The sequence below is a fragment of the Plecotus auritus genome (genome assembly GCF_963455305.1).
Source record: "Plecotus auritus genome assembly, chromosome: 4".
NCBI classification, from domain to species: domain Eukaryota; kingdom Metazoa; phylum Chordata; class Mammalia; order Chiroptera; family Vespertilionidae; genus Plecotus; species Plecotus auritus.
Window position 1 is genome coordinate 192,660,654 of NC_137775.1, and position 18,463 is coordinate 192,679,116.

An 18,463-nucleotide genomic window follows, 5' to 3' on the forward strand; every position below is an offset into this window, starting at 1 on the left:
CAGTCTTGTCTGCGTTCTTTGACTTCTGTGCATAAGGGCTGTGGGACAGTGTACAGACACGGTCACCTGGGCAGACACTGATTTGTTATTTCCTCCGGCCAGCAATGGGAGGTGGGGGCGGGGGACGGGACAGAACGCGGAGCAACAGACCGGGCTGTGGGAGCAGGACTGGGCGCCATCTGGGTGGTGTCAGAGGTCCTAGACGCACCCAGGCCCCACCTGCCTGTGGGATTTGGGGTGCGGATGCCCTGATCAGATCTCCGGGAGCTCCAGGAAGTGCCCCGGAGGGGGCAGGGCTGGTCTCTGGGGGCTGATCCTGCCCCAGGTCTGCCTCAGCAGGGGGTCCCTCCACCCCACACCCAAACCCACTTACACAGAAACACATTTGTACGATTTCCAGTGGAAGTCCCGAGCACATCCGGATGACTTGCTTCATTCAGAGCTTAATGAACAATGTGAGTGTGAGCAGGGCGATCCAGAGCTGTCCTCCGTTTCCCTGGGTCTCAGGCGCACTGCTCCGGGTCTAGTTCTCTCGCATCTAAATTACACACCAGCTTCTTGGAACTGTTACGTCACTCCCCGTGCCGATGCACTGCCGTCCCAGGTCCAGAGCCACGCTCGCATCGGGTCCCTTTCAATGGAAATCACTTCCTAGTTGTCCGAGGCTACTGTTCAGGGCATGGTATTGGTTTTTCAAGTGCTCTGTGTGACTTTCGTTTCAGGGGTGGGAAGAAGGTGTCCTAATATTTCCTTGTTCTACAAAAGCGGGGGAGAGGCCGCCTGCATGCCTCGCCCCATCCAGCAGGGGGCAGCAGGGCCACTCCTGCTCCAGGTCTCCTGCTTCCCATGCCTTCTTTGCCCCGGCCCCTCCCTCTCTCAGCGGTTGAGCCCGCATCTGGGGCTCATGACCCACTTTCATGGTGGGGGGTGGTGGGGGGCAAGTGACTGTTTGGGGTCCAGGTCATGCTCCTGCTCCGAAAGCCTCACATGCAGGTTCTGTTTGGGGTCACAGCCAGGAGGCCAGGGCCAAGCTTCAGCACCAAGGCCTCTGGGAGTCCCTGGGGGTCCTGGCCAGAGACCACCACCGCCCTCCAGGCCCAGGCCCAGGCCCAGGCCGCCTCCCCTCCCCCACTGTCCTCTTGGACTGGGCAGGTCTGGGCTGGATGACAGGAGGGATAGTCAGATGGAGGTGGCGGGCCCATGAGCACCGTGAGTGGTGACAGCCAAGAGCCTGCTCTGCTCTCTGCTCTCAGGAGGCCTGAGCCCGCGCCTCCCGGATGGTGGACACCCGGGTGTTACATGTCAGGGGCCTGAGGGTCACTGGAATGTGGCTGGAATCTGGGGCCCTGTCCTCCCCCAGCCCAGGCAGCGGCTGCCAAGTTTGGGTCTGTCCTCTCCTCCTCTCCTTATTTGGTGCTGCAGGTGATAAGGCTGAGACATAAGGGAGGCTGTGGGCCCCTCGGCCACCAGGCTGCCACCAGGAGAGGATGGTGAGGGCCAGGGTGGGGGCCAGGGCCGTGGCACCCTGGGGCTGTCCTTGGGGTGGGAGAGCAGGGCAGCGACTCCTGTGCCTGTCTCGCCTGTGCTTCCAGGGGTGGGGAGAGGACCCTGACCCCGGCTCTCCTGGGAATGCACTGGGGTGCGCACGGGGGCATCTTGGGGGAGCCCTGGAGAGGACCCCTCCCCACCCACACTGTTGCAGGCCAGCAGGAAGGCGGGGACCCGGGGCAAGGCCGCGGCCACCAAGCAGGCCCAACGAGGCTCTTCCAACGTCTTTTCCATGTTCGAGCAGGCCCAGATCCAGGAGTTCAAGGAGGTGAGCGGCCCGCCCCCGACACCTGCCCCCGCACCCCTTCCCTGGAGGTGGTCCTGGCCCCTCGCCCTGCTCTTCCCATACCCAGCACGCCCTCACTGCCCCCCTCACGCCCTCACTGCCCCCTCACTCTCTTACTGCCCCCCTCACGCCCTCACTGCCCCCCTCCCTCACTGCCCCCTCACTCCCTCACTGCCCCCCTCACTGCCCCCCTCACGCCCCCTCACTCTCTTACTGCCCCCCTCACTCTCTCACTTCCCCCCTCACGCCCTCACTGTCCCCCTCACTGGGGTGGGGGCTGCTCCCACCTGGAGACTGTGGCCCCCACCCTAGGCCTTCAGCTGCATCGACCAGAACCGTGACGGCATCATCTGCAAGTCGGACCTTCGGGAGACTTATTCCCAGCTGGGTGAGCACTCCCACTCCCACCCATGAGCCCCCCTGCTCACCCTGGGAGCCTGCTGAGGGGGGACAGGCCTCCTCCTCCCTTCACTCCCCACCTCCCCCACCCACAGCTGCCTCTGAGTCTCCCCTGGCTGGGAAGGATGGGAGGGCAGCCTGAGCCTTGCTGGGGACACCTGGGTCCCTGTGTCCACCTCTGCGCGTCCCGCCCCCCCCCCCCCCCCCAGGGAAGGTGAGCGTCCCGGAAGAGGAGCTGGATGCCATGCTGCAGGAGGGGAAGGGCCCTATCAATTTCACCGTCTTCCTCACGCTCTTCGGAGAGAAGCTCAATGGTGAGCCGGCCGGTCGGGATCCCAGAGGGCAGTGAGCTTGAACCCCCCCATCCCGCCTGGACCCCACCCAAACTCCATCCAGACCCAACGTGTCTTCAGTCTCCGCTCCCAGATCCCAATCTCCCTCCAGACCTGTCCACCTTAGGACTTCCATCTTGGCCTATCTGGACCTCAGGGACACTTTATAACCGGAAACACCTTCCCACCTCTTCTGGGGTGTGAAGGGCTTCCTGCACCCTGGGTTCCTCCTGGGTGAACCTGGAGGCTGGCCCATGGGTGCTCACCTGGCCCTCTGCCTCCCAGGAACAGACCCCGAGGAAGCCATCCTGAGCGCCTTCCGAATGTTCGACCCCAGTGGCAAGGGCGTGGTGAACAAGGACGAGTAAGTGGGAGCTGGCCAGGCTGTGGGGAGGCCCCTGGAGGGGACCGCCCTTATCGGAAGCCCTCTCTGCTCTCTGGACCACGGGGCCTTCATCCTGGACCTGTGCGGCCACCCCAGGCTCCCACTGCTCCTCACTCCCCCAGGTTCAAGCAGCTGCTCCTGACCCAGGCAGACAAGTTCTCTCAGGCCGAGGTGAGGACGCTGGCTCCTTCGTGGGGATCACCCCAGGGGCACCGGGGAGCCTCCAGGGTGCCTGCCTCCTGGCCCTGGAGCCCAGCTCTCCGGAGGAGGTGCCATCCCTGTTGAGACCCTGCGGGTGAAGATGGTGTAGTCCACAGGGAGAGGGTGTGCCAGGCCAGGAGAGCCCAGCATGTGGGGGCTGAGGGGGGGCACCTGTAGTGTCTGGAGGGGGGCTCACTGGGGGTGGAGGTGGCACAGAGAGGGGTGTCTGGGGCCAAAGGGGACTCTTTGACCCATGGCCCCTTAGGGGCCCGCCTCTCCCCAGGCTGCCCAAAGTCAGACAACAGGAAATGTTAGCTCCAGTTTGGGTTTGGGCCCGACAAGGCGGAGGACCAAGGCATGCCCTCCTCCCTTGCCGGCTGGGCCTCTCACTGCCCCCTCCAGGTGGAGCAGATGTTCGCCCTGACGCCCGTGGACGTGGCGGGGGACATCGACTACAAGTCCCTGTGCTACATCATCACCCACGGGGACGAGAAAGAGGAGTGATGAGGCTGCACGAGACTCAGGGCCATGCTCCGGCACCCCAATAAACGCCATTTCCAAGGAGCCCTGTGTGGTGGCCTCTCTGTGATAGGGGTGTGTGTGTGTGTGTGTGTGTGTGTGCGCGTGCGTGTGTGTGTGTGTGTGTGTGCACGCGCACGTGCGCAAGGGAAGCTGAGGGCCAGATGCAGGGACCACCAGCCCCTCAGTTCTTCCCACACTGCCCGCCCAGTTTACAGATGGGGACACTGAGGCCTGAGAGAGTGGGGAACGTCCAGCCTGCATAAGGCCCACGAAATCATCTGGTCTGGCTCTGCCAAGGCATCAGGGGGAGTTATTAAATGTTTGACCAAAAGCAGCCACCTAATTTTTAAGTGGGTAACTCTGTACGGCCCTTGAATGATGTTATAAATACCACATGGCCCTTGGCGGAGGAAAGGTTCCCCACCCCTGCCCTGGGCCCCGAGCCCACCGACTCAGCAGTTCCACCGGCTCTGCCCTCCTGGGACCACGGAGCACACAGCCCCATGTCTGCACACGTGTGTGGGGTGCTGGGCCGTGTGAAAGGCCCTGAGAAACCCATTTGAAAACACAACCAGATTTTACTCGGAAGTGCAGGCGAGGCGCCATGACCGCGGAGGACCTGCAGGGGGATTGCTGGGGCCTGGCTGCAGGCTCAGGGTTAAGGGTCAGGTGGCTGCAGAGGGAGGGGTTCTCCGCAGAGGCCTGCAGTGTACCATCGCCCACCTCACCTGTCCCATCTGGGTGCTGGAGAGCAAGGACCCCTGAGTGCCCATGGGGGAGGGGAGGGAGGGGGAGGGGGGCCTGGCCAGAGTGGGCACAGAGTCCTGGTCTGGACAAGGACAGCGGAGCCGGCCTCCTGCCCCCCAAGACCCCCTCACCCAGCATGGCTGACTGACTCACCCCCATCCTGGAGGGCAAGCATTTTTGTGGGGGGAGGTGCCGTTTTTGTGTTGTTTTCCCTCTCATCCCATTTATTAAAGAAACAGAAAAGCTACAACGGGGGACAACACCAACCATCCTTTCCCATCAGGTTGGACAGAGCAGTGATTCTCCCCTTCAACCCCCCACCCACCCCGTCAATCCACATCAGTTTAAACGCTGGGGTTCTTTGATTGGGAGTCTCGGGGAGAGGGAGTCGGAGGAGCAGTGAGCCTTGATCCTGGCCTCCTGAGTCCGAGAGGACACTGCAGGGCCTGCCCGTCACGTGGAAGCTAGCTGGTGGATCTTCGAAGTGGCTGCCCCGAGAGGTGCCCAGTTGTCTGGGACCTGGCCATTTCAGTTACTCGCTGACCCTGGAGTTTGGAAGTTAGCTGACTCTTGCTCATCAGTGATCACAAAAGTCTTGGTCCAGAGACCCCCTCCCCACCCCACACTCCCCTAGGGCCCCTGAGCAGGTGTCCCAGCCTGTGGCCTCCCTGGGACTGTGTCCAGGATGCCCGTGCCCAGCTCCTGTGGGCTCCTGGCCCCTGCCGCCTCCTCTGCAGGGGCTCACATTCAGTCCAAGGGTTTGCAGAGGACCACGTCCGTCCCAGGCTCCAACCCAAACCCTGCCCACCCCCCACCCCCTGCAGACCCTGGAGTCCCCAGCAGCAGCACAGCCTCACTTGGGGCTGCTGGACGTGAAGAAGCTCAGGGGGCCCAGGAAACAGGCCTCAGGACGCGCTGCAGCGGGGCAGGCCTGCTGTGCCGCCAGAGGTGCCCGAAATAGGAAAAGGTTAACCCTCCTGGTGCAAAAGGGGGGAGCCCCTTTCTCGGGGCAGTGCCTGTAGGAAACCTGTAATCCCAGGGTCTTTCCCACCCCTTCTTGTGCGAACTGTCTAAAAGCTCAATGAGCCTCTTACAAGTTTTACAGCCCAAGACAGCGCCCAGGGGCTGGGCCATCGCTCTGAAGGTCAGGCCCAGCTCCAGTCCCTTGGGAGGTAGGAGCCTGACTCGGCCCAGCCCACTGCCAGGGGCAAAGGTGTGAGAAGAGGTGTCCTCCCGGTTAAGGCCGTGAGCCAGCCCAGGGGAGAGGATGGGAGCAGGCAGGTCTGTGGGGCGTCTCCTGAGCACGGCCGGTGGATGCTCCTGATTCCTCCCCATCGCTGTGAGGAGCACCCGGTCCAGCTGAATGCTCATTAACAATAAACCGGTCTTCCTTCCCGTTACTTCTGTGGAAAGGCTGTCTGTGTTGTTCACAGCGAGGCCTAGAGTTACCTCCCACCGGAGCCTCAGCCGCGCCCCAGGGGCCTGGCTCAGCGGCCTCACAGTCAGTGAGTGTCCGGCCCCCGTGTGTGGTATTTTCAGATTTTATCCTGAAACCCCTCAGCCCCCAGCCAGGGCCCCGGTCCCTGCCCTGCCCCCGCCCCACCTCTGGCAGGATGTACCTTCTTTCTTTAGACGTGTTAACTATGCTGACCAAGGTGAAGACGGGCTCTTAAGCTGCATCCTGGCAGGAGTCTGTGATCTGCATCCTCCTCCTGGCGGCTGTCCTGTTCCCACACCTCACCTCACCCCCCCACCCCGCCCCGCACAGCTTACCCTGAGTGCAGACTGGCCCCCACACGGGCTCAGGCCAAATCCCCAGCTTGGGTGGGAGGGCCCCAGAGATGGCAGTGCAGGCACTTGGCTGGATTATACTCAGCAGCAATGCAGGAGAGACTAGTAAGTAATAGGTCAAACCCACTCCCCTGCCTTTGCTGGGAGCCGTGCAGACACTCCTGGTCGCTCTGGTCAGAGGACAGGGTGTGGAAATGCAGAAGAGCGTGAGCTGGGGGAGGCCCTCACAGACGTGGAGCTGCCTGCAGGTCAGACCACTCCCTGTGCATCAGTGAGCTTGAAGGATGCCGGCTCCCTCGCTGCGACTCGGCTGCCTCCTCTGTGAAGGAGAAGCTGGGCTGGAAGTTGACAGCAGCTGGGTCTCCCTGAGCCTCCAGGTATGGTGTTGAGTCGCCCACTGGACAGGTACTCCCCACCCCGCCCAGAGTCCCCCTGGACACTGACTTAGCTCGGGACCAGGCACAGCCACAGGCAGGGCTGCCACAGCACTTGGCTCCATTTTTCTGACTGAATGTGCAAACGAGGGACATTCAGATAGATGGGGTGCAGCTGGAAGACTTTCGCCCACCCTGAGGTGGCAAAGCCCCTGGAGCCACAGGCTGTGGGCGCACCACCAGGGGAGTGGGGAGGGGAAACCTCGGCACGGGAGGGTGCTGTGTCCCCTAGTACAGAGCCGCCTGGTGAGTGATGAGGGGTGCCAGGGATCTAGACTCCTGGAGTCTGCCCACGCGCCCTGCCCCCCAGGAGCCAGCACAGAGGAAAGGGAAGGAGGGGGTGGCTGCAGCCTTGGGGACGGGACTCCCTCTGCCAGCTGCCCTCCCATCTGTCCCTTCCCTCTCCACCATCTTTGTCCTTCAATGCCGCTCTGCCCCCCAGGAGCTGAAACAGCTCTGACCTCCCACCGGCCCTCCTGCTGTCTGTGGGGCATCCCCACAGGGACAAGCTGATGACGTGAGAGCCACTTGGCTCCAAAATAGAACCTTATCAGCCCTGCCTGCCCGCGCTGGCGTCAGCAACACCCACTCTCCTTCTCCCAGGACCTGCCAAGCACCCTGCTCCCCCTTCTCAACTGCCACAGCCAACCCCCTGCCCGGATCCCCCTCCCCAAAACACCTACAGGGTCAAGCAGTGGCAGCCTTGAGAGGTGGGGCCCCTGTCTGGGGTGGTCACTGCTCCCAGAGGGACACAGAGGAGAGGTGGCAGGTCTGTGGGGACAGAGGCACTGGCCCAAGACCAGGGACAGAGAGGGGAAGGGCCAGCCCTCCTGGCCGTGTTCCTTCAGGGCTGCATCCTTGTAAAGTGGGAACTCTCACACTCTTACACTTTACCACAATGAAACACTGGAAAATAAAGCACAGGCGGAGCACCACGGAAGACCCCCACCCTCGCACTAATTCTGAGGGGTGCATTGCTCTGAAGCCCCCTGGGAGCCCTGCCCACGTACATACCTACATATTTCTTTTTTTTTTAAATATATTTTACTGATATTTCACAGAGAGGAAGGGAGAGGGATAGAGAGCTAGAAACATCGATGAGAGAGAAACATCGATCAGCTGCCTCCTGCACACCTCCCACTGGGGATGTGCCCGCAACCAAGGTACATGCCCCTGACCGGAATCGAACCCGGGACCCTTCAGTCCGCAGGCCGACGCTCTATCCACTGAGCCAAACCGGTTTCGTCCATACCTACATATTTCATTTAAGAACATCGTGGTCCCGCGTTCAGAAAACCCAAAGCGGAGAAAGCAAACGGGGTCCACGTGTTTGCTATGAAATAAGAAGTCAGCAGTTGCTGGGCTCGGTCTGGTGGTTAAGCGGTCCGGGCTGCATCCCCTGTTCCAGGACACGAGAGAGACGGCGGAAGGGCAGCCAGCTGCGCCCCTCCCTGTGATTACACAGCCTCCTTCTCAGAAGCCCAGACCCCTGGTCCTGCCAGATGCTCCTAAGTCCCTGCCAGCTCTGATCTCACACCGCACACGGCGGCCAGGAGACTGGGAAAGGCAGCGCTCGCTCGGACTTTCCATCCCTGCCCACAGCACGGAGAGGGGGCGAGGGAGGCGTGGTGTTAGCCCCCCCGCAGCGGGGGCACCACTCATCGGTCCCTGCCCTCCCCCGGCCCCCAGCACCCTACAGGCCACGTGGCAGAGTTCCCGGGAGGGGTTGCTCAGCTCCGTGCCGGCACTGGGCCCGCTTCCTGGCTGTGCCACGTGTCACCATGAATCATTCTGTAAAACAGAAATGGTCATAGTACCTGCCCACTGGGCTGCGGTAAGACCCAATGACATAATGCTTTTTTTTTTTTTTTTTTTTGTGGTGGGAACCTCTTGCTTCAAAGGGTGTAAGACAGAAAAACGGAGAACGTTTTGGAGGCGTAAAGGAAGGCTCAGAGCAGCCCGTCCAGCCCGCGGAGAAGAGAGAACACACACGAGGCACACCCTGCTCCTCATGGGGAATTCAGCCGTCCCGTGGCCCAGCACACGGCCAGGAGAAGATCCGCCAGCACTGGTCCCACGTTTCTTCCACTGACCCGTCTCTGAGTTACAGGGGAATCGATACACGCCAGGGCACACCGCCTTGCCTACACCTGTGAACACGGACGGACTGGCAACACAGTCTCTGCTGCATGAACTATGGTAAATGTGAAACTACCAGAGGGACGTAAACCGTGGTCCACGGAGCCTCATTTTCAAACAGGGCGGACGCAGTACATAACCTTCAAGTAAAATCATTTAGCCGCCGATTCACACACACGATGTCCGAATCCTTCCGGAAGCCCATGAGATCAACAAGGACAGGACAAGACCCGCAGGGGCTGGACCTGCGCTCTCGCTCCTAAAATCCGCCGCACGGACCCCCCGAATGTCCCGTCACCCAGCACCAGGACCGAACACACTTCCTGCACGGACGTTCGCACGTGTCAGTGATCTGAGCGTTTGATGTAAGTAACTGAATATCAAGCCAACAAGTATAACATTTTCGTAAGAACATAAAACAGAAGCCATTTAAGAGTCGACCAGAGACGTCCAGCAGCAAGGAGTGTGCAGCCGGAGAGCAGGACGCCACACCACGCGTGTCGGTTCCATGACTCAGGGTTTACCCTGTGGCTCATGTTTATAGCTTAGCATCGGAGCTTGTGTGTTTTCCAGATCCCTGCCGAGCTCGGAGACAGAGGGATGAAAATGCAGCTTTTTACCTGATCCCCTCTGCACTGACGGATAACCAGTTTCCTGATCATCTACTCTGTGCCTAGCAGCGCTTTTGAAAACTCCAGGTGCGGGCTGGACTGCTGTCTTTGAGGAAACAATGACCATAAAAGCGACAGGAAGGCCATTGCCGTTAATTATCCCATGACTCAGATGCGAGAGAGCCACGGGGGTGCCTGGCCCGCCCGGCGCTGTGCTGGACGGAGCAGCCGACGCGACAGGCTAACGTGGGTCTCCGAGAGGCACTGTGCTGGGAGGAGCCAGGCGGGTCAGGCCGCCCTGGCCGGCGCACCAGGTCCGAGCGGCGGGCTGTGCAGGCGCCCTCCCGCCTCACGGTCCCTTGTTGAGGTACACGCGGCGCAGCGCAGGGTGGCTCTCCCGCAGCCTGGCTTGCAGCTCGGCCTCCAGGCTTGTCCCGGACATGGAGCTGTTCCGAGGAAAGAGGGCACAGCACGGAGGCGTAGCAAACACCAAACAGAAGCCAACCAGTCCGACCTGAATGGGCGCACTCATCCACGGGAACCTCTTCAGAAAGGCCTCCTTCTCCAGGGTGTTCATGGTGAACGGGGGGATGGCCATGCCGGGCGCGGCCGTGAGAACCCTGGAGGCGACCACGTGGGCGATGGCTTTTGGCGCAGCCAGTACAGACTCACCCAACGGGTCCCGTTTTCGTCTGTGACGGGAATGCCCACTTTGAGCTCCCTTTGCCGCATCAGTGGGATATTAACGCAGCTCGCAGTGGCTACGGCAGCAAAGGGCACGGAGCGTCCTGTGAGTGGAGACACGTGCTTGGCCAAGGCGTTGGGTCCTAGAGCGGTCCCACAGCGCCAGTTGTCGCCGACACGTAAGCCATTCCCAGCTCCTTGACAGTGAGGGGGCGTCTCTGCTCCTGTTGGTGTAGCTGACCACGGCACTGAAGGACTGCCTGACCCACTGACAGCACAGCACCGCCGGCGTGGTCCTGTAAAATGTCATCGTACAGCCCGCGATGGTCATGTTCACGGGGACCTGCGCTGACATCTGTCCTATCAAAACCACCTTTCCTCCGTGTCGGGGTGAAAAGCCGAGTCATAGATGTACTTTGCTCTCCACAGTTCCTTTTCAGTGAGACCTGGAGGGACAACCCCTGTAATCATGCACGGTTTTCCTGGCGTTCCCCAGCCGCTCGTTGGTGAGTAGGAGATTCCTGGGATCCGTCACCATGAAGAAATGGTTGGCTCGTCCCACAGAAGTGCTTTGGTCCCATCGAGGCTCTCTGATGTTGATGTTTAGGGGGAGCTCTCCGGACACGGCCGCAGACGCTCCCCGCGGGCCGCCGCCAGCGCCACTTGCAGGACCGGTTAGGTGGTGCCTCGGTTACCACCGGAAGCGCTTCTCCCGCCACCACTCGACATAACGCTCTTAAGACACTTAGCACACTGCCTGCTCCCCTAAAAATACTCATTCATTCAAAAATACAAGCTCACCTGGCACTCTCCCACATGCCCCCTAAGGCAGGCTCATTCAGTCTGCAGGGGAGCTTGGCAAACCGGAGCGGTGATCAGCTGACCTTGGGGGACCCCGGTTCTCTGGGAAACCCAGCACCCCCACGTTAGTCAGGCTGCCTTGGGTGGGTCCAGCTGGTATCAGCTGTGCGACTTCTCTGTGCCTCAGCTTCCTCATCGTCTAAGGCTTATTTGGGGAGTAGATGGATTGACGTGCCAAGAACAGAGAGCTCAGGAGGATCCAAGATGGCGGCGTAGGTAAACACCTAAACTGCTGCCTCGCACAACAATTTCAAAACTACAACTAAAAGACACAACGTCTATCACCCAGAACCATGGGAAAGCTGGCTGAGTGGAAGTTCTACAACTAGAAGGAAAGAGAAAAGAGCATTGAGACGTGCACAAGCGCTGAAAAGCTGAGGTACAGAGGCGCGCGAATCGGGCTGGCAGCAGGCGTTGCTTTTTTCAACCCAAAGGGTTACTCTGAAATCCAGTTTCTGGGGAGACGCGGGGGACCCAAACTCCTACGGGGAGAAGCTGGACTGTCTGCCATCGGGTCAGAAAGTGAGGGTGGCTTGCTTGCAGAGCTGCACGCAGGAATAATTGTTTACTGCGCTGGGGCACGGGACGCGGGGACGCGGTTGGAGACGCAGAGCCGGCTAACTGGCAGCCATCGCTGTTTGCCACGCCCTAGCCTAGTGACGCCCTGAGACCCCGCCCTGCACAACCTATAAACCCACCCAAGCTCCAAGCAGCGGCTTTAGCATATGAATGGCCTGCCCTATCACAGCTTAACCTAGCAAACTTGCAGCTCGGGTCAGACAGCTCCAAAACCTCCAAACCCCAAGCAAAGAGGAGAAAACTGTAGTTCTCACTGTAGCTCCTGCTGGGTGGCCTCAGACAGTGGCTGACCTGCACCCCATTGGAGATCCAGAAGCCAGTGTACCTAGTGGTCAGTGTGAGACACCAGATTTCAACTCCTCACATCCATAAGTGACACACTCAAGAGGCAGACTCAGTGAGCACCAAAGCCCCACTGAAACAAGTCCTGCACCATAAGCGTGTCTCCAGCGCAGCAGTTCTTCCATTATAGACACAGTGGGTCCTCAGAGCCAATTGGCCTGGAGGTCAATTCCTCCCAGTGTACCAACAGCAATCAAGGCTTAACTACACCAAGACTTTGCACTCAGCCCACAAAGGGGTGTACCAAGAGCGTCCACCTTAGGTGATTGGGGAGGCTGAGCTACTGGCCTTACCACACAAAGTCACTCCATCAACACAGGGAAGCAGCAAAATGCGGAGACAAAGAAACATGTCACGAATGAAAGAAATGGAGGAAAGCAAACTACTGGATGACATAGAGTTCAGAACCACATTTATAAGGTTATTCAAGAATCTTCTAAAAACCGCTGAGGAACTTAGTGAGACCTTTAAGGATCTTAATGAGAATGCCAAAAAAATGGAAAAGGACCAGTCAGAAATTAAGCATACACTGTCTGAAATAAAGAATATACAGAAACCCAACTGTAGATCAACGTACCCCAAGAATCAAACCAAAGGTCTGAAATATGAGGAAACAAAAAACACCCAACCAGAAAAACAAAAAGAAAAAAGAATCCAAAAATATGAAGATAGTGTAAAGAGCCTCTGGGACAACTTTAAGCGTACCAACATCTGAATTTTGGGGGTGCCAGAAGAAGAGAGAGAGCAAGATATTGAAAACCTATTTGAAGAAATAATGACAGAAAACTTCCCCACCTGGTGAAAGAAATAGACTTACAAGTTCAGGAAGCGCACAGAACCCCGTACAAGAGGAATCCAAAGAGGACCACACCAAGACACATCATAATTAAAATGCCAAGGGCAAAAGACAAAGAGAGAATCTTGAAAGCAGCAAGAGAAAATCGGTTAGTTACCTACAAGGGAGCACCCATACGACTGTCAGCTGATTTCTTGGCAGAAACTATGCAGGCCACATGGGAGTGGCAAGAAATATTCAAAGTGATGAACAGCAAGAACCTACAACCAAGATTACTCTACCCAGCAAAGCTATCATTCAGAGTTGAAGGTCAGATAAAGAGCTTCACAGACAAGAAAAAGCTAAAGGAGTTCATCACCACCAAACCAGGATTACATGAAATGCTGAAGGGTATTCTTTAAGAAGAGGAAGAAGAAGAAAAAGGTAAAGATAAAAATTATGAACAACAAAATGACATCAAATACATACCTACCAACAAGTGAACCTAAAAATCAAGTGAATAAAAAATCTGAAGAACAGAATGGACTGGTGACTATAATAGAATCAGGGACATAGAAAGGGAGTGGACTGACAATTCTCAGGGGGAAGGGGGTGTGAGGGGTGCGGGAAGAGATTGGACAAAAATCTTACACCTATGGATGAGGACAGTGGTGGGGGGTAAGGGCATGGGGAGGGGGGGGAATCAGGTGGAGGGGAGCTATGGGGGGGCGGAAAAAGAGGAACACCTGTAATAATCTGAACAATAAAGATTTATTTAAAAAAAAAAGAACAGAGAGCTCAGGCAGGTCTACAGCAAGGGCTCTATGTGTCACCCATTAGCACTGTCCACGTTGTCAGTGGGGACAGAATCAGGAATGAGCAGGGGGCGTGGTGGGAGCGGTGTCCCACGGGCCCAATCATGGGACGGTGTGTATTTCTACCTCACCTTCTGCTGCTAGAGGCCTGTACTGGGTCCTTAGAACCATCATCTGCACAACCCCTACTCGTTCCTTGACAAACTGAACAAGCCGGTTGATGATGCAGGGGCAAAGGGTCAGCAGTAGCAGCAGGATTGCAAGGGGCCCGACGAGGGCTGAGATAAGGGTGGTTAACCAGGGGGACCAGTTGAACAGAGACTCATACCAGGACTGAGACCGCTCCTTCTCTAACTTCCGCCTCTGCAGTCCCTCTCTTATGAGGGCCATGGATTCTTTAACAATTCCCGAGTGGTCAACATAAAAGCAACACTCCTCCCCTAGGGCTGCACATAGGCCTCCTTGCTGCATGAATAGTAAGTCCAATCCTCTTCTCTTCTGGAGTACTACCTCAGATAAGGAAGTAAGGGATTCTTGCAGATGGGTAATGGATTTTTCCATTCTTTCTATATCTAGGTCAATGGCTGCTCTTAGGGTTCCATAGTTCTTGTCTTGTATGACCAGAGAGGATATCCCGGTTCCTGCCCCTGCTAGTCCCAGCCCCAAGAGCGCGGCCAGAGTTAGGGCTGTAACAGGTTCTCTCCTACTTCGGGGGTTAGCTGAACCTAACCTGCTAAGTATTTCCTCCCCCGAATGGTATACTAGCTTGGGGATTAGCTGGACGAGTATGCAAGAGCCTTCTTTTGGGGAGTTGAGGATTTGGGAGTGGACGCAGGGAGCGAGGCCACTGGAACAGGCCCACCACGCATTTTCGGGGGGGAGTAGGCAAGCTGTCCTACTGGGGGCTGATATTACAAAGATGTGATTGCCCAGGGGGCACTCGGCCTATGCAAGTACCTTGCCCTATTACTGCCTGGAGGGTTAGTCTTGCAGTGGCCTGCTGCCATCTGCAGGAGCTGGAATTGGGGGCCGTTGTATAATTGCCCCTAGCAGCAATACCTTCGTCATATGGTGGTTGGACCTCTAGACAGAGCCAACAGGGCTCCGTCAGGTCGGGTCGGGAAGTGTTCAAAACATGATATGCTCCTATGACCATGCTCCATAGGGGTTCTGTGTCGGATGTTGAGGTGCAGATCGGAGCAGGGAGGGCAGAGGGCTGTGAGGCGGGGGGCCGGGTGCTCCTGGGCGGGGACGCCCGTGTAGGGGCAGGTCGGGGGGCCAGTACTTGGTTTGGCCCTACCCCCGCTGAGGGCCGCCGGGCTACCTGTACCCGGATGGTGAACAGCATCCCCTGGTCTCGGGCCCCCATCCATACCTTGTCATATATTCTGATCCCCCAGATCTTGCCAGTGTCCCATCCTGTCGCCTTCTTTCCCTGTTCCGTGAAGGATATTCGTACAGGGTTACAGAGGTCCTTCCGGACATAGTAGCCAATGCCCCACCCAGGACAAGGCGGCACCTCCGGCCGTGTCACGGTTATCAGGTCCCCGGTCTTCGGGGGAGTCCACCAGATGTGCCCGGTCGAGACACACGACCAGGAAGCGCAGAAGTAGTCCTCCGCCCCTCCGCATGAGTTCTGGGTGTGGCCCCGTGGAGTCCGTGAGGACCCGGGGCGAACGTAGAAATGGAACTCTCTGATGTCCTTAGCCCCCACCAGAGGCTGGCCGTGACTACCATCGGGAAAGAGAGTAAGGAGGTCTACATAGAGGTCCAGGAACCAAGTGTCTTTGGGGTGGATCTGGGAAGTGTGATGAAGTACTGTCCCCGAGTTGGTGTCTATGATCTGCCAGGTAAGACTGTAAGGGGCGTGGGGACTCCCGGCAGCATGGGTGACAACGAACAGAGTCAACAGAGTTACCAATGTCAGGCGGGGTGGGTACGCCGTAGCTTGAGCTTGAGCGGGTTGCGTTGATCTCGATCGACGCTCCATTTGGTGACAAAGTCTTCCCGGGTCACAGATGGGTCCGCTGACCGGACGTGAGTGTGATGGACCCAGGTCGCGACACCGTCTACCGTGAGAGCGGTGGGGGCTGTCAGCACCACAGTGTAGGGACCCTTCCAGCGTGGCTCGAGGGACTCTCGGCGGTGCCTCTTGACGTAGACCCAGTCTCCCCGTCTGTGCTGATGAGGCGTCGGGGTCGGGTCAGTCTCATAGATGGCGCGGAGGCGTGGCCAAATGTCCTCGTGCGCCCTCTGGAGCCCTCTTAAGAGAAAAGATATTTCTTGATTTTCAAACTCAGCAAGAAGCTCAGCCTTAAGGTTAGGAACGATAGGGGTGGCCTGCCAAACATGATCTCACAGGGAGTAAAGCCCAGGGTGGAAGGGGAGTTCCTTACCCGGTAAAGGGCATACGGTAGGAGAGCCACCCAGTCCCCGCCAGTCTCCATGGTCAATTTGGTAAGGGTCTCTTTTAGGGTTCTACTCATCCTTTCTACCTGCCCTGAGCTTTGGGGCCTATAGGCACAATGCAATTTCCAATCTGCCCCTCTCGCCTTGGCTACTGCCTGTGTTACCTGTGAAATAAAAGCTGGCCCGTTGTCTGGTCCTATCATAGCAGGAAATCCATACCTGGGTAGGATGTCTTCTAGCAGTTTCTTGACTACCGTCTGAGCTGTTTCATGCTTGGTGGGGTATGCCTCTACCCACCCAGAAAAGGTGTCTATAAAAACTAAAAGATATTTATAAAAAGGTATCTATAAAAACTAAAAGATGTTTATAAAAAGGTGTCTATAAAAACTAAAAGATGTTTATAACCATACTTTCCTGGCTTAATTTTGGTGAAGTCGACCTCCCATTGTGCTCCCGGCCTAGTTCCTCGGAGTCTGGTCCCTCTTTCACTCGTCCTGGCCCTCGCATTCGTAAGTTGGCAGGTTTTGCAGGCGGATACAACCTGATCTATTTTGGTGCCCTGTTGGTAAATCTTGATTCCGGCATGTCGGATTAAGTCCTTTAATTTCCGGGCCCCCAGGTGGGTGGACCGGTGCATGCGTTCTAACACTAGGACTCCGAGCCGGTCTGGCAGTATGAGCTCCTTGTCCGGTGTATACCACCATCCCTTTATCTCCTGGGCCAAGGGGAGTTTCCTGATCCGCTGCAACTCCTCCTGGGAGTATCTGGGCTGGTCTGGAAAAACTGGGTCCCCCGGGTCCGGAAGTTGCAGGGCCCGGAGTGAGGACCACTGCCTTGGCTGTCTGGTCAGCCTTTCAGTTACCTCTTGCTACCGGGTCATCAGTCTTCTGGTGCCCTTGGCAGTGGATAATGGCTAACTTGGCAGGAAGCCATAAGGCTGTAAGCAGGTTGAGTATCTCCTCCTTATTCTTTAGAGTCCGTCCCTCTGCCGTCAGTAACCCCCTCTCCTGATAGATTGCCCCATGAACATGAGCTGTGGCAAACGCATAACGGCTCTCTGTGTAGATGTTGAGCCGTTTTCCAGCTCCCAGCGTCAGCGCCTTGGTGAGGGCGACGAGCTCTGCTCGCTGGGCTGACGTCCCGGAGGGTAGAGCTTCTGCCCACACGGTGTCCGTTTCAGTGACCGCCGCTGCACCCGCGTACCTGTGCCCGTCCCGTATGAAGCTCCTCCCATCCGTGAACCAAGTGGCCTCGGCATCTGGGAGGGGCCGGTCGGTCAAGTCCTCCCGGAATCCATGTACCTGCTCTAGGATTCCCGCACAGTCATGTAGTGGGGATCTAGGTCAGGGTCGGGCAGCAAAGTAGCGGGGTTAAGGGCCGCACTGGGGTGGAACCGCACTCTAGGGGGGTTGAGCAGAAGGCTCTGATAATGGGTCATACGTGCGTTGCTCATCCATCTATCAGGAGGCTGTTTCAGGACCCCCTCAACGGCATGCGGGGTTGTGATCCAGATTTCCTGCCCCAGGGTCAGTTTGTCGGCGTCCTTGACTAAGAGCGCTGTTGCCGCAATAATTCTTAGGCACGGCGGCCAGCCGGCAGCTACTGGATCTAGCTTCTTAGACAAGTAAGCTACTGGGCGGCTCCAGGGCCCCAAGGCTTGAGTCAAAACCCCTTTCGCTATTCCTTTGTGTTCGTCTACAAAGAGGTGAAAGGGCTTTGTAACGTCTGGCAGTCCTAGGGCCGGGGCATCTAGGAGGGCCTTTTTCAACTGATTAAAGGCAGCCTCTTCTTTCGCAGTCCATTCAAACGCTTTCCCCTCTTTGGTAGCTTCATATAGGGGCCTGGCGATCTCAGCAAAACCCGGAATCCAGAGGCGGCAGTAAGGAATTCCCTTACTTCCCTTCAGGAGGTGGGCGTAGGGATCTTCAGGACAGTTTCTTTTCTAGCATCTGATAACCGCCGCTGTCCGCCCTCCAGGATGTACCCCAGGTAACTTACCCTCTCTCTGCATATCTGAGCCTTCTTCGGTGATGCCCGGTACCCTAAGGCCCCCAGGGTAGCCAGCAGATCCTGGGTTCCCCGCTCACAGTCCTCGGCCGTGTCGGCAGCAATCAGGATGTCATCTATGTACTGTAGGAGGGTGAGGCCAGGGTGCTCCCTTCTGTACTCACCCAGGTCCTCGTGTAGCGCCTCGTCAAAGATGGTGGGCGAATTTTTGAACCCCTGAGGCAGTCGTGTCCAGGTGAGTTGTCCGCCAGAGGGTGCGGAGCCAGGAAGGGCTTAAGCCAAGAGGGTGGGTCCTCCACAAGGTCCTGCCAAGTAATAATGTAAGGGAGCTGATCGGGATGACCTGTCTTGGGTCGAGAGACGATACCCTGGACCCGGCGAATGGCAGGGAGATCGAAGGTTCCCTCTGGCGGCCATCCGACATTGAAAGCTGGCCACTCGCTAGAACAAAAAGTCTGCCACCGACCCTTCCGGACCTCCACACTGAGGTTGTTAGCTCTTCCCTTGACCTCTTTAAAATGGTCGATCATAATACTTAGAGGAGTGGTCTGAGTCTGTCCCATAACGTCCGTCCAGTAAGTCCACAAAATAAAACA

At 57.6% G+C, this 18,463-nt stretch overlaps 1 protein-coding gene across 1 annotated transcript; it reads left to right on the top strand.

Annotated features, from left to right (window-relative positions):
- Positions 1–1,270: 1,270 nt before the first annotated feature.
- On the top strand, positions 1,271–3,714 carry MYL7 (myosin light chain 7). Its single transcript, XM_080664123.1, has 7 exons — positions 1,271–1,490; positions 1,703–1,816; positions 2,147–2,222; positions 2,443–2,547; positions 2,851–2,929; positions 3,073–3,121; positions 3,554–3,714. The coding sequence occupies exons 1-7, from the start codon at positions 1,488–1,490 to the stop codon at positions 3,653–3,655; spliced, it is 528 nt and encodes a 175-aa protein (XP_080520249.1). The 5' UTR covers positions 1,271–1,487; the 3' UTR covers positions 3,656–3,714.
- The last annotated feature ends 14,749 nt before the right edge of the window (positions 3,715–18,463 follow it).